At 62.8% G+C, this 12,329-nt stretch overlaps 2 protein-coding genes across 7 annotated transcripts; both read right to left on the bottom strand.

The window, feature by feature from the left end:
• Positions 1–96: 96 nt before the first annotated feature.
• NAT14 (N-acetyltransferase 14 (putative)) lies at positions 97–10,614 on the bottom strand. 6 transcript variants are annotated; one of them, XM_032612945.1, is made up of 5 exons: positions 10,500–10,614; positions 3,238–3,373; positions 2,660–2,864; positions 2,149–2,264; positions 97–1,269 (listed from the first exon to the last, which is right to left on the bottom strand). In XM_032612945.1, the coding sequence occupies exons 4-5, from the start codon at positions 2,218–2,220 to the stop codon at positions 721–723; spliced, it is 621 nt and encodes a 206-aa protein (XP_032468836.1). In that variant the 5' UTR covers positions 2,221–2,264; positions 2,660–2,864; positions 3,238–3,373; positions 10,500–10,614; the 3' UTR covers positions 97–720. The 6 variants fall into 6 exon arrangements, with proteins under 6 accessions (XP_032468836.1, XP_032468839.1, XP_032468837.1 ...); XM_032612948.1 differs by lacking the exons at positions 2,660–2,864; positions 3,238–3,373; positions 10,500–10,614 and adding exons at positions 2,975–3,029; positions 3,374–3,390; XM_032612946.1 differs by lacking the exons at positions 2,660–2,864; positions 10,500–10,614 and adding an exon at positions 2,975–3,088 and having other exon boundaries at positions 3,238–3,381.
• Positions 3,476–10,623, bottom strand: ZNF628 (zinc finger protein 628). The gene is made up of 2 exons (XM_032612638.1): positions 10,500–10,623; positions 3,476–6,726 (listed from the first exon to the last, which is right to left on the bottom strand). Exon 2 carries the CDS (start codon positions 6,719–6,721, stop codon positions 3,599–3,601), a length of 3,123 nt encoding a protein of 1,040 aa, XP_032468529.1. The 5' UTR covers positions 6,722–6,726; positions 10,500–10,623; the 3' UTR covers positions 3,476–3,598.
• Positions 10,624–12,329: the final 1,706 nt, after the last annotated feature.

The raw sequence follows: 12,329 nt of genomic DNA on the forward strand, positions 1-12,329 counted from the left end.
CCAACAATTAATGTCAACCTCGGGGAAGGAGGAGCCAGACGGAAGGGGGGCCTTGGAGACGGACTGGAAAAGGCATCAGAGAGAGGGAGACAGGCGCACAGCAGTTTCAGGCTTTATTAACAAACGGGTGTTAAAAACCAGATGGGTCTGCCTGCCCCTCTGGGCTCTCACCTTCCCGGGGAGGGGCTGGCCGGGAGGGCAGCACTGAGCCCACCACCCCCCTCCCTCCCCTGGGGCTCTCGAGGCAGACGACCCTCCCCTGCAGAGGCCCCTCACCCTCTCTCTGCCTCTGCAGCCTCACCCACTCCAAGCACAGCATCAAGCCCCACCCCATTCCCTGGGGGCCTTGTCCCTGTTTGGGGTGCCCCTGCTTAAGTCCTAACCCTGGTCGGGGTGGGGGGCAGGCTTGCTCGGCCTCCTCTCCTCCTGCCCCACGTCTCTCCCAGGCTCATAGCACAGACGGCACAGGCTTGACAGACAGGCAGATGGGGAGACTTCTCAGTGCAGACAGAATCTGAGGCAGGGGTTAGATGGGCCGACCTCTCTGAGAAGTTCAAACATTACAGACAGACGTCAGGCTGTGGTGGGGTCTCTTGCCCACTGCAGGCCTCAGTTTCTGGGCCCTGGGTGGGCTGGGGATTCATGGAAGGACAGTGTGAAAGTGTCTGCACACAGTAGGTGCTCACTAAGCGCTGGTTTTCCTTCCTCCAGGGTCTGGCATCATAGTTCCTTGCTGAACTCCCTCACCAGCGTGTAGCCCATGCAACCCCAGCTCCCCTCGGCCTGGTAGCCACAGCCCTCAAGCATCCCGGCCACGCCCCACGCTGCCACGGCCACCGGGACCACTAGCCGGGCCCGGGGCTCCCCCATGCCGCCCGCCCAGGCTCGAGCCCGGGATTCGGCAAAGGCCAGCAGCCGCCTGCCCACGCCTCGGCGGCGGTGCCAGCGAGACACAGAGAGGCGGGTGACCCGGGCCCCGTCTCCAGCGCTGGAGCCTGGGGCCAGGGCCAGGACACCGCACACATCCCCTGAGCCCCGCACTGCCACCCAGGGCCCCCCCAGCCCGCCCGGCGGGGGCAGCGAGCCCCACCGGGCCCGCAGGCCCAGCTTCATGGCCGCCACGGCCAGGAACACGGGCAGGAGGAGGGCCAGGGCGAAAGAGGCCAGGACGAAGCGCAGGCCGCTGCTGGCTGCCGCCAGGAGGAGCAGGGCCGGTGGCCGCGTCAGGGCGTGGAGGGCCACGCGGTTCTCTGTGTCCTTCACGCCAGCCTGCAGGCAGGAGGAGCAGTCAGAGTGGGGGGGCTCCCGTGGGCAGCAGGAAAGGGGCGGGGAGGAGGCAGGCCCTGCCCGGGAGGGATCCGGGGCAGGGGTTGCCGGAGGAGAAAGGAAGGCAGTGAGCTGAGGCCTGTGGCGGAGGGTCCAGGACCACACGGCTGGCACACTGGGCTCTGAATGAGTGAGCTGGTGAATTAGGAACTGTGAGGGCTCCCACTTCAGTGGAGAGGCAGGCATCAGGGGAGGCTGGATGGAGGAGCTGACTCAAGCAAGAGAGAAAGCTGGAGGGGCGCCTGGGGCGTCCTCGAGTGCCAGGCTGAGGCCCAAGGGCTCTACTTTGAAAAGCAGGAGGCTGGGGCGTAGGGAAGACTGGAAGTGCGGAGGATAGGGAAGGAGTTGGTGTGTCAGCCCTACAGCGGTGAAAACCCTTTTTGATCCCCAGGGTAGGGAGAAAGAACTAGAGAGAGGAGGGCCCAAGGGCCCTCTTAGGAGCAGCAAAAGACTGCTTGCCGGGGGGTCACGGCTGGCTCAGGAAGGTGACTGAAGCCACTCAAAATGCCGCCCCTGCCCCCTCCCAGGCTCCGTGGTGTGTCCCCGCCCCACCCCCATGTTCATTGGTGCCCCCTCATTCTGTCCCCGCCCCCTCCCAGGCTCACTGGTGTCCAGCCCCCCCCCCCCACTGGTACCCTCCCCCAGACTCACTGGTGTCCCCGCCCCACCAGGCTCATTGGTTTCCCCTCATTCTGTCCCCGCCCCCTCCCAGGCTCACAGGTGTCCCCGTCCCCTCCCAGGTTCACTGGTGTCCCGGCCCCCCCTCACTGGTACCCTCCACCCCACCCTCCCAGGCTCACTGGCGCCCCTGCCCGCTCTCACCTTCAGCATCTCCAGCACTAAAGGTTTCTCATCTTCCCTCATCTCCCGCACCGACAGGTGGCTGGGGGCCATGGCAGCCCCCAGGCTCCCGCGCCCCCAAGGGAGCAGGCGTGCACCTGGCGAAAACAAGCCGGTCAGCGTCAGGAGGGCACCTCTCGTCCCCAAAGCGCCCCAGAGCTGCGGATCACGCAACAGTATGTCCCAGGTCAGGTCCCAAGAGAGGTCCGAGACAGGACAGGCTTCCCCGTCAACCCATCGACCTTTCTAAAGTCTCTCGGGGTGCCCCCCCGGCCCCCAGTGGTGTCCAGCGATCTACGCCTAAATGCCCGGTGCACGCCAACACCTGCCAACACCGGGCTCCCTTCCAGGTTCCGGGGCGGCCCTGGGGGTGAGCGAAACTACCCCCACAGGCAGGGAATGGAGCCCGCTCCCCACCCCCCAGTGCCCAGAGCCTCTCTGCCCCAATCGCCCCCGAACGGCGTCTGTCGCAGGAACAAGGACTTGCAAGCACCTCTGTGGGTCGCTTCGCTTTTGACAAGGTGCGGGGGGAGCAGGGTTGAGAAGGGGGTCGTCGGCGGAAGTGACGTCAGACTAGCGCACTGGGGGCGGGGCGGTGCCTGCTCTCGGCCTTAGCAACTGTTGCCAACCTTCTGGCAGCGGGTAGGGGGAGAGTCTGGGCGTGGGCTGGGAATGGACTAAGGCGGGGAGCGGCAACCCTGCAAGGGGAGGAGCAACAGAGAAAGGGGGCCTGGAGGACGCTGGCGGGGGAAGGGGCTGGGGATGGGAGCGGGGGACCCGGCGTTGGGGGGCGGGGAGCGGTACTTACCGGTCGCGCGCTGAACGCACGCTTGCTTCCCGACGTCCCCTGGTTCCTAAGCAACCTGAGCGCAGGGGGTGGGGGCGGGGCGGCGAACTCAGTGGTTCTCTTAGGTTCCAGGGCCTTCGCGGGAGGGGCCGCGTCAGCATCTTGAGCCCACGGGCTCCCAAACTGCCCCACCCCAAACCAACCCACCCCGGCTCTCAGTGACATTCGGAATGGGCATTCCCACCCACCCATTTTTCCGTGAGAGGAGCGGTGGGGTGACTTACAGAGAACAAGTGGCAGAACCAGGATTCTAGATTCCAACGCCTCCCCCATATAGTGACCGTTGCATCCGTTTTTTAAAAAGGATAAACAGAGCCCACATAGGAGAAGTGGCTGGCCCCAAGACGCAAAGCAAGTCACCTGCGAACCAGGAAGCAAGAGATGAGACTCCAAGTTCCCAAGTGGTGGCTATGGCCGTGACAGTGATCTCCCAAACCACAAATAAAACAAAAACACAGGAGCGGAGATTCTGGTCTTTATTAGCAAGCCCAGCCTGCAGTTCCCCTCCCCCCAGCTCAGCCCAGCCCAGGCTGACAGTGAGTCGGGGTCTCTGTGTGGGTCGGGAAGGGGTACCAGTGGTTCTACTCAAAACGTGTGCACCAGCTGGACTGCGGGCAGAGTCTGGACAAACTGGATGGAGGGTAGGCCCTGTGGGGTCATGCCCCCAGGTGCAGCTCCTGCAGGGACCACTTGTACCATCTGGGAGGCAGGAGCCGCAGGGACGCCCGCGGGAGCAGAGCCTGGGCCAGGTGGTGGTGGGGCCAGCAGCTGCAGCGCAGCGGCGCCTCCCCCAACGCTGCCATTCTCCAGCAGCTCGGAGGCCGGGGCACTGCGGATAATGAGCAGTTTCTGTCCCGTTGGGCCAGGGGTTGGCGGCTCAGCCAGCCCCGAGGGTAAGGTCTCTACCTCCTGCACACACAGCTGGGTCTGCTCCCCATCAGCCCCGCTCAGCACCAGGACACTCTGCAGCCCCTCCTCCGTCTGCAGCGTCTCAAAGAGCACATCCTGGACCACACCAGTGCTGGCCTCACCGTCACCGGGCTCCCCCGGGCCGGGGTCCGCCAGCAACTCCTCCGCTGCCCCACTCTGAACCACCAGCAGATTAGGCGCCTCAGTGGTGACGGCTCCCCCACTGGAATTGGACAGCTGACCCGTTACAGGCTGGAGCTGTACCGTGGTCACCTCCTGGGCCGGCTGGAGCTGGACCGTGGTCACCTCCGGGGCCGGCTGGAGCTGGACCGCGGTCAATTCCGGGGCTGGCCGAAGGGGTTGGAGCTGGACCCCGCTCACTTCCTGTGGCCCTGCCTCCCCAGCGCCCACATTCTGCAGAACTATGAGGCTCTGCGCTCCCGCGCTGGCCCCGGTGTTGCTCCCTCCCTGCACCCCTAGCGCCCCAGGGCCTGGCAGCCAGACTACTCCAGCCCCCTGCCCAGCTTTCCCCACTGCCCGCGGGCCCTGCCTTGCACCGCTGCCCCCACCACCAGTACTGGAGGAGGGCAGCAAGATAAGCTTAGGGGGGGCGGGGGGAGGCGGGGGTGTGGGGGGCTGGACGCTGCTGGGGATCAGCTGGAGGCCCTGAGCAGTCTGCACCAGGAGAAACGTCTGGGAGTTGGGGGCTGCTGGGCCAGGGGGCGGGGCCTGGGCCGTGACTCCTGCCACCTCTAGGGAGAGCGTGGCCTGGAGGTGGGGTAGAACGTGAACATCTTGGGTGGCGGACGGGGCTGGGGCGGCAGCCAGTGGGGCAGGGGGCTGGGGACCGGCGCCGGGGGCTGCGGGGCCAGAAGCGGCGTTGGCCGGGGCATGCGTCCTCAGGTGCCGCTGCAGGTAGGCGGCCATGACAAAGCTGCGGCCGCAGATGGGGCAGGCAAAGGGGCGCTCGGCCGAGTGCGTGCGCTGGTGCAGCAGCAGGTTGGACGAGTGTGTGAAGGTCTTGGGGCAGAGCGGGCAGCGGAAGGGCCGCTCGCCCGTGTGCACACGCTGGTGCTGCCGCAGGTTGGAGGTCTGGGCGAAACTCTTGCCGCACACGCCGCAGGAGTGGGGCCGCTCGCCCGTGTGCACGTGCCGGTGGCGCCGCAAGCACGACGTGTTGCGGAAGGCTTTGCCGCACTCCCCGCAAGCGTAGGGCCGCTCGCCCGAGTGCAGCCGCAGGTGGTACTGGTAGTGCGACGACCACTTGAAGGTAAGGCCGCACTGGCCGCAGGTGAAGGCCCGTAGGCCGGTGTGCACGCGCTGGTGGATGGCCAGCAGCGACGAGCGCTTGAAGGCCTTGCCACACTCGCCGCACTGGTAGGGCCGTTCGCCCGTGTGGTCCCGCAGGTGGTAGCGCAGCCCCGATGAGCCCTTGAAGGCCTTGCCGCACTCGCCGCATTTGTAGGGTCGCTCCGCGGAAGCCGGGGCGGGCGCGGGAGCGGACGGGGCGGGGACGGGGGCGAGCGGCTCCTGGGGACAGGTGACTTCGGCAGCCTCAGCCTGGGGGGGCGGGCGCCCGGCCGCTGCCTCCTCCACGTGGCACTGCTGGTGCGCCAGGAGGCTGGCCAGCTGCGGGAAGGCGCCGTCACAGCTGCCGCAGCGGAACGCCTGCCCGCCGGCCGCCCCGTGGCTGTGCTGGTGGCGCGAGAGGCCGGCCACCGTCCGGAAGGACTTCCCGCAGGGGAGGCAGGCGAAGCCAGGGGCAGAGGCGGCGGGAGGGGGCTGCGGCAGGGGGGACGGCGGGGACAGTGAGGGCGGCGGGGGAGGGTCGGCCTTCCGCGGCTCCGAGGGCGCGTCCGCGGGCGGGGGCGGCGCCTCCGGCCCGGGACAGGGCTGGTGCTCCAAGAGCAGCTCCTCGCTGCCGAAGCCTAGCTCGCAGCCGTCGCAGCGGTACACCAGCTCCACCGTGGTCTCGGCCGCGGCCAGAAAGAGCTCGGGCACCACGGGCGGGGGCGCGGGCGGCGGGGGCGCCGGCGGGCTGGGGGGTTGGAGGGGCCGCTGTAGGTAGGCCTCCGAGACCAAGACCTTGCCGCCGGGCTCCCGCGGCGGAGGGGCGGGGGCGGCGGCGCTGCCGTGGGTGCGCTGGTGCAGCAGCAGGTTGGACGAGTGTGTGAAGGTCTTGGGGCAGAGCGGGCAGCGGAAGGGCCGCTCGCCCGTGTGCACGCGCTGGTGCTGCCGCAGGTTGGTGCTCTGCGTGAAGCTCTTGCCGCACACGCCGCAGGTGTAGGGCCGCTCACCCGTGTGCACGTGCCGGTGGCGCCGCAGGCTGGACGAGTTCTTGAAGGCCTTGGGGCAGTCCGGGCAGGGGTAGGGCCGCTCGCCCGTGTGCTGGCGCAGGTGGTACTGGTAGTGGGACGACCACTTGAAGGCCAGGCCGCACTGGCCGCAGGTGAAGGCCCGCAGGCCAGTGTGCACACTGCGGTGGATCTGCAACAGCGACGAGCGCTTGAAGGCCTTGGGGCAGTCGGGGCACTGGTAGGGCCGCTCGCCCGTGTGGCCCCGCTGGTGGTAAAGCAGGGCCGAGGAGCCCTTGAAGGCCTTGGGGCAGTCAGGGCACTTGTAGGGACGCTCGCCCGTGTGCGTGCGCTGGTGGTGCAGGAGCCGGGACGACCAGCGGAAGGACTTGCCGCACTCCCCACACTCATACTGGGCCGTGGGGGCAGGAGCCGCGGGGCCCGGCTTTTCCCCGGCCCCCTCTGCGGTAGAGGCCGGCGCCATGTCCGCGTGGGAGCCGACCATCACACCTGAGGAGGGATTCCGGGTCAGGCGAGGGCGGGTGGTCCCCCCACCTCCGCCCACACACCGGGTTATCTCAACCCCAAACCCATGGGCTGGCCCTGTAAGAGGCACGGGACACATCCCTTAGGATTACGGCTTCCTAGAGTCCAGGTCAGCTCTGGCCGGAGAGGCTGCCCACGATGGAAGGCTTTGGGTGCTAAAAGGGAAACTTATGGCAAATTGGGAAGAACTGGTTACCCCCCACCACCGCCATGCCGGCCATCTCCTCCAGCAGGCTGGACCACTGGACGTGGCCTTTATGAGGCCAGGTACTGCCTTTCCGGCTATGTTCAGCCCCTCTAAAGACAGGCAGTGTCTCTGAAGAAGGCTGGGGTCTCTAGCACCGCGCTTTGGATCCTCTGGTCCCTCTAAAGACCTCATCCCCATCCTGCCTCAATACCCGCTTCTGCTGCCATCCCCCAAACCTTTCACTACAGACAAAGCCCCTGTGAGCATCCGCTCTCCACCGCCACTCATCCTGCTCCACCACTCCCTCTTGGGACCCTAACCCAGGGCCCCTAGGTTCAACCATATCTACCACCCATTGATCCTGTGGGCTCTGCATCCTCCACCCCCTCATCCACACCCTCACTGCCCCCCTTACCCAGCACTGGAAACTGGCTGGCCTCGGCCCCCTTTTGCATTCGTGCCCAAGGATCTCAAAGCTCCCTCCCCAACACCCTGCACAGCTCATGCTGCATTTCTCTGGTCCACTCACCCACCCCGCCAGGTGACACGTGCCTCAAATCTCTCTCCTATCCCCTCTTGCTCTTAGCAGGTGACCCTGCCATTGATCTTGTCGCTGAGAAAATAAAAGCAACCAGAAGAGAACATTCCCATCTTCCAACAACTACACTGGTGGCTCTCAATGGGGCAATGGAAGCTCCCTCGACCACCACCATCACGCCCTCCACCCCAGCAGACATGTGGCGATGCCTGGAGACTGTTCTGGTTATCTGGCCGTCGACTGGAGGAGCAGGTGCCACTGGCATCCAGTGGGCAGAGGCCAGGGATGCTGCTCAACGCCCTACGACGCACACTACAGCACCACCCCCAACCCCGAACAGCAAAGAACAATCAGTTCAAAATGCCAGTGGTGCTGAGGTTGAGGAACCCTGCACTACCCCCTCCCCCCTGCCTACTTCTGGGCCTAAAGACTCTGACTTCCCACCTACAGCGATTCTCCTCATCTCCTGGACCGTTCCCATCAGTGTACCCACAAGCCAGGTCTCCCATCTTTGTAACTTAAAAAAAAATTTTTTTTGGCTGCGTTGGGTCTTCATTGCTGCGCACGGGCTTTCTCTAGTTGTGGCGAGCAGGGGCTACTCTTCGTTGCGGTGCGCGGGCCTCTCATCGTGGTGCCCTCTCGTTGTGGAGCACGGGCTCTAGGCGCGTGGGCTTCAGTAGTTGTGGCACGTGGGCTCAGTAGTTGTGGCACGTGGGCTCAGTAGTTGTGGCTCGCAGGCTCTAGAGCACAGGCTCAGTAGTTGTGGCACCTGGGCTTAGCTGCCGCACGGCATGTGGGATCTTCCTGGACCAGGGCTCGAACCCATGTCCCTTGCATTGGCAGGCGGATTCTTAACCTCTGTGCCACCAGGGAAGCCCTCCCATCTTTAAAATAACAAAAACCCTTCACCCCACTTCCTCCTCCAGCTATGGCCTCATTTCTCTCTGTCTCCTTGCAGCAGAGCAACTTAAAAGTGCCATCAATACATGCTCTTTCCCATCTCAAACCCTGTCAATCAGATTCTCCCCCAGCCCCCTCCACTCATGGCCTCCTAGTTGCTAAATCCAGTGGTCTCCGCTCAGTGGCCAATGGACGCCTTATCCTCTCTCTCCTTAAACCAGTCCCCTTGGCTTCTGGGATACCGCGCTCCTCACCTGCCACCCTTCTCAGTTTCAGGTGCTAGTCCTACTTGTGAATGTAGGAGAGTCCAGGGCTCTGTCAACACTCCTATTCTGTATCCACACTCTCCCTGGAAGCCCTCACCCACTCCTGGGACTTCACAATCTATAAATTGGACAATTCCAAAATTGATCTCCACTTGATACCTGTCCTTTGAAACCTACACCCCTGCTCGACTATGCCATTTGGATGCCTAATAGACAACTCAAACTTAACATGCCCAAAACCTAAGTCCAGTTTTTGCTCCTGCTCTCTCCCCTCTCTGTCCCCCACAAATATCTCGTTCACTCCCAGTCTGCTCCATCTCCAAAAACACCTTTATTCTTGCTCAGGCCAAAAGTCCCAGGGCATCCTCCCCTCCCCTTTTCCTCTCACTCTCTATGACCAGTCTGTCTGCGGATTCCCCTATTCGGGCAGGAGCGTCCTTGGAATCCGGCCACTTCCCACCAAGTCCCCCATTACCACCTTTTTCTAGGGCACCAACATCTCCCTCCTGGGAAACTGCAACAGCCTTCTGACAGCTCTCCTAGTTTCCACCCTTACTCTTCCTAACCCCAGTCTGTTCCCAACACAGAGGCTGAATGGAAACTGCCAACACAGACACACCATTTCATTCCTCTGTGCTAAAGCCTTCCACTGCTCCCATTTGAGAGCAGAAAACGAACCCCTTACAAGAACCTTCAGACTTCCCACGGCTTATGGCTTCCTTCCCTCCCTGACTGTCCTGCTAGCCTCTCCAACCCTCAGAGCACTATGGTCACAGGGCCGGGTCAGGCATGCCCACTCCCATCTGGGGGCCCACACAGGCCCCTGCCTAGTACCCTCTTTCCTCCAATATCCAGTAAGCTCCCTCCCTCACCTCCAAGTCTTTGCTGAAATGTCATCTTGGGGAATTATTCCCTGACCACCCTACCTAACTCTGCAACCCCTCCCAGCATGCTGCATTCTCTTTCCTTGACTTATTTTTTCTCTTCATAGGGCTTATCACCTTCTAACCTACTTTATAATCAGTTTCCCAGCATCAGCACTGTTGATATTGGAGCTGGACAGGGGGCTGTTTCCTGCATTGCAAGTTGGTTAGCAGTATCCCCGGCCTCGGTCCACTAGATGCTAGTGGCATCTTGTTCACTGTTGCATCCCAGCGCCTAGAATAATATCTGGCACAGAGTGAGTACTCAGTGAACATATCTTGAATGAAAGAAAGCTGGGCATCCCTTTGCACAAGCCGTAAAGATTCCCTTTAAAAAGATGAGCGTCCCCTTTAAAATATAAGCAAGTCCTTTTAAGAGGCTATCCCAGGAAGCTGCACGTGTCTTTCAGAAGGCCGGCATTCCTTAAACAGGAGACATCCGTGCTCTGAAAGAGCTGGGACCCATCTTATCTGGTAAAGAGCACCCTCTTCAAAAGGCCGGGCCACACCCTTCCAATCAGGCCCGACTTCCCCTTTAAGAGGATCCTGCTCCTGCACAACCATCTCCAGCTTCTCTGAGCTAAACTAGGGACTGCTTTGAAGCCATTAGAATTCAGAAGCTTTTCTTTCAGTACCTGGGACACTGTCACCGGCCTTTAAAGAGACAATTTATTCTCGGGGGGTGGGAGGCGGGGGGGGGGGGTGATGGAAGCGGGAAGCTCTTTATAAACTGCACAACCTGCCCCGCCCTTTTAAAACCAGCCCCTTGCCCTTTAAAGAGTCGGAGCCGGCCCGGCGGACAAAAGTCGGAGGTGAAGTAGCGCCCTTCCCTTTAAGGCATCTCTTCCGGTTTCACGTTCTCCGTTTCCCCAACGTCTCCGCCCTCCGGTCCCTCCCCCACCCCCTCCCCTCCGGTCTCTCACCTGCGGCCCCGACCGGGGAATGAGCTGGGGAGACCCAGGGCCTTCCCGCGGGGATCGATGGGAAGGCGGGGCCCCTGCAGCGGCGGTGTACGAGTGGGGGCCGGGGAGGGGGCGGGGGCACGCTCCCTCCCAACGGCCCCCGGCGCGAGGCACCCAACCTTTATCGGCGGCCTCTCGCGCACACAAACCCCGACGTCGCCGTCAGTGCGTCAGGACGCCACGTGCGCAGAGGCCGCGCCTCCGTACCCCCCATTGGCCGCCGGCTGTGGCGGCTCTTCCTGGCGCAGGCGGCGCGAGGCATCTTGGGAGTTGTAGTACTCTCGGGACCCCGACCACTCGGTCCTTGCGGCGGTCGCGGAGGTCGGCCCAAGGCCGGGGAAAGCTGGGTTGGGACGCAGGGTCGCACGTTCCCCTTTATTAGCATCGACTCCCTCTCGTCTGTGGTAGAATCCTCTCCCGCGGCGCGGTTCCCGAGCAGGCGTCGCTCACCAGGGATGTGGTCACTCCTGGCCTGGCCCCACGACCAGGCCCTCGGGGCTCCCATTTTTTCCCCCGTTGGGGAAACTGAGGCCCGCAGTGCTTCCTGCCCCGCAAAGGTACCACGTGCTTGCGGTTCCCGGGCGTCTGTTGCATTCTCGCTAGTGCGGCTGTTGGGGAAACTGGGCCCTGCTATGCAGGGGGCTGCCCAGGGCACCAGGGACCCCTGCCTCCTTCGCAGCCTGGGGGCTTAGGGGAAAACGGGGCTGTCCTGAATCCCCTCTCCCTCCTTCCATGTTCAGCTCTCACCAGCCTCGGCCTCTAAGTCAAACTGACTTTTCTGCGAGTCATCCAACTGGTTTCTCAACCATGGCACTGGTGACATTTGGGCGGGTCTTTCTTTACTGTGGGGGCTGTCTTGTGCCTTGTAGGGTGGCTAGAAGCATAGTGGCCTAACCCTAACCCACTAGAGGCCAACAGCCCTCCTCGCCACCCGGCTCCCCTCCACCACACGTTATGACAGCCGTCTCCAGACCTGGCTGCAGGTCCCCTGGTTGAGAACCACTATTCTAAGGCAATCCTCTTCAGCCTGACAGCTACCCTTACCGCGTCCCTTCTCAACTACCGGAAAGCCCCTATGCTAGGTGGGGTCCCATTACATGCTCAGCGGCACTCATCTCTGTTCTAGGACAGACGGATGGGGTCTGACTTTGCCACCCAGGTGTCCCCAACAACCAACAAGGGGCTTAATCAGAAACAGACGGCACTCTGTTGAACGAGCGAATTTTTACAGCCTCCCATACAGTTTCCCAAGGCCCCCAGGCAGGCTGGAACTCAGGCGTGATCTGAGTTGTTGGACCTGTCCCTGCCCCGCAGGGTCTTTATGAAATCTGCAGTGAATTCATGCATATAAAACCCTTGGCTTCCAGCTCAGCCCAAACGTTCCTCTCACTTCAGCTTTCACCTCCCCTGCCAGAAACGAAGCTGCCAGAGGCACTGGGGGCGGCGGGGCGGGGGTGGGGTGGGGGAGGGACACCTGAGGAGAGTTCTGAGCTGTTAAGGAGTAAAGAGGGGAAAGCTAGGAAGAGGAGAGACCTGCAGGCCCTGCCCCCTGGGGTCTGTATCTCCTCAACACATCAGGCTCTGGTCGCTAACAGAGGCTTGGGGATGGAGGGAGGATCCCCTATGAGCAACTGGCTCCCACTCTCGGGGCCTGGTGCCTCTTTGGGGAGAAAAAAAAAAAAGTTGTGCAGATTTGACAGGCTCATTTTCAAGACAGCAGTAACAGCCCTGTGGTGTGAGTGATGGGACGCTAACACCATGTCTGGCTCTCCAGGGACACGGCCGGGAAGA

This window comes from Phocoena sinus, chromosome 19 (assembly GCF_008692025.1).
Source record: "Phocoena sinus isolate mPhoSin1 chromosome 19, mPhoSin1.pri, whole genome shotgun sequence".
NCBI classification, from domain to species: domain Eukaryota; kingdom Metazoa; phylum Chordata; class Mammalia; order Artiodactyla; family Phocoenidae; genus Phocoena; species Phocoena sinus.

Excerpts from the sequence above, each read along its gene's own strand:
- NAT14 (XM_032612945.1), bottom strand. The coding sequence starts at position 2,220 with ATGGCCCCCAGCCACCTGTCGGTGCGGGAGATGAGGGAAGATGAGAAA. Across the intron at positions 1,270-2,148 it reads TAGTGCTGGAGATGCTGAAG|GCTGGCGTGAAGGACACAGA; the intron begins GTGAGAGCGGGC and ends TCCTGCCTGCAG.
- ZNF628 (XM_032612638.1), bottom strand. The coding sequence starts at position 6,721 with ATGGTCGGCTCCCACGCGGACATGGCGCCGGCCTCTACCGCAGAGGGG.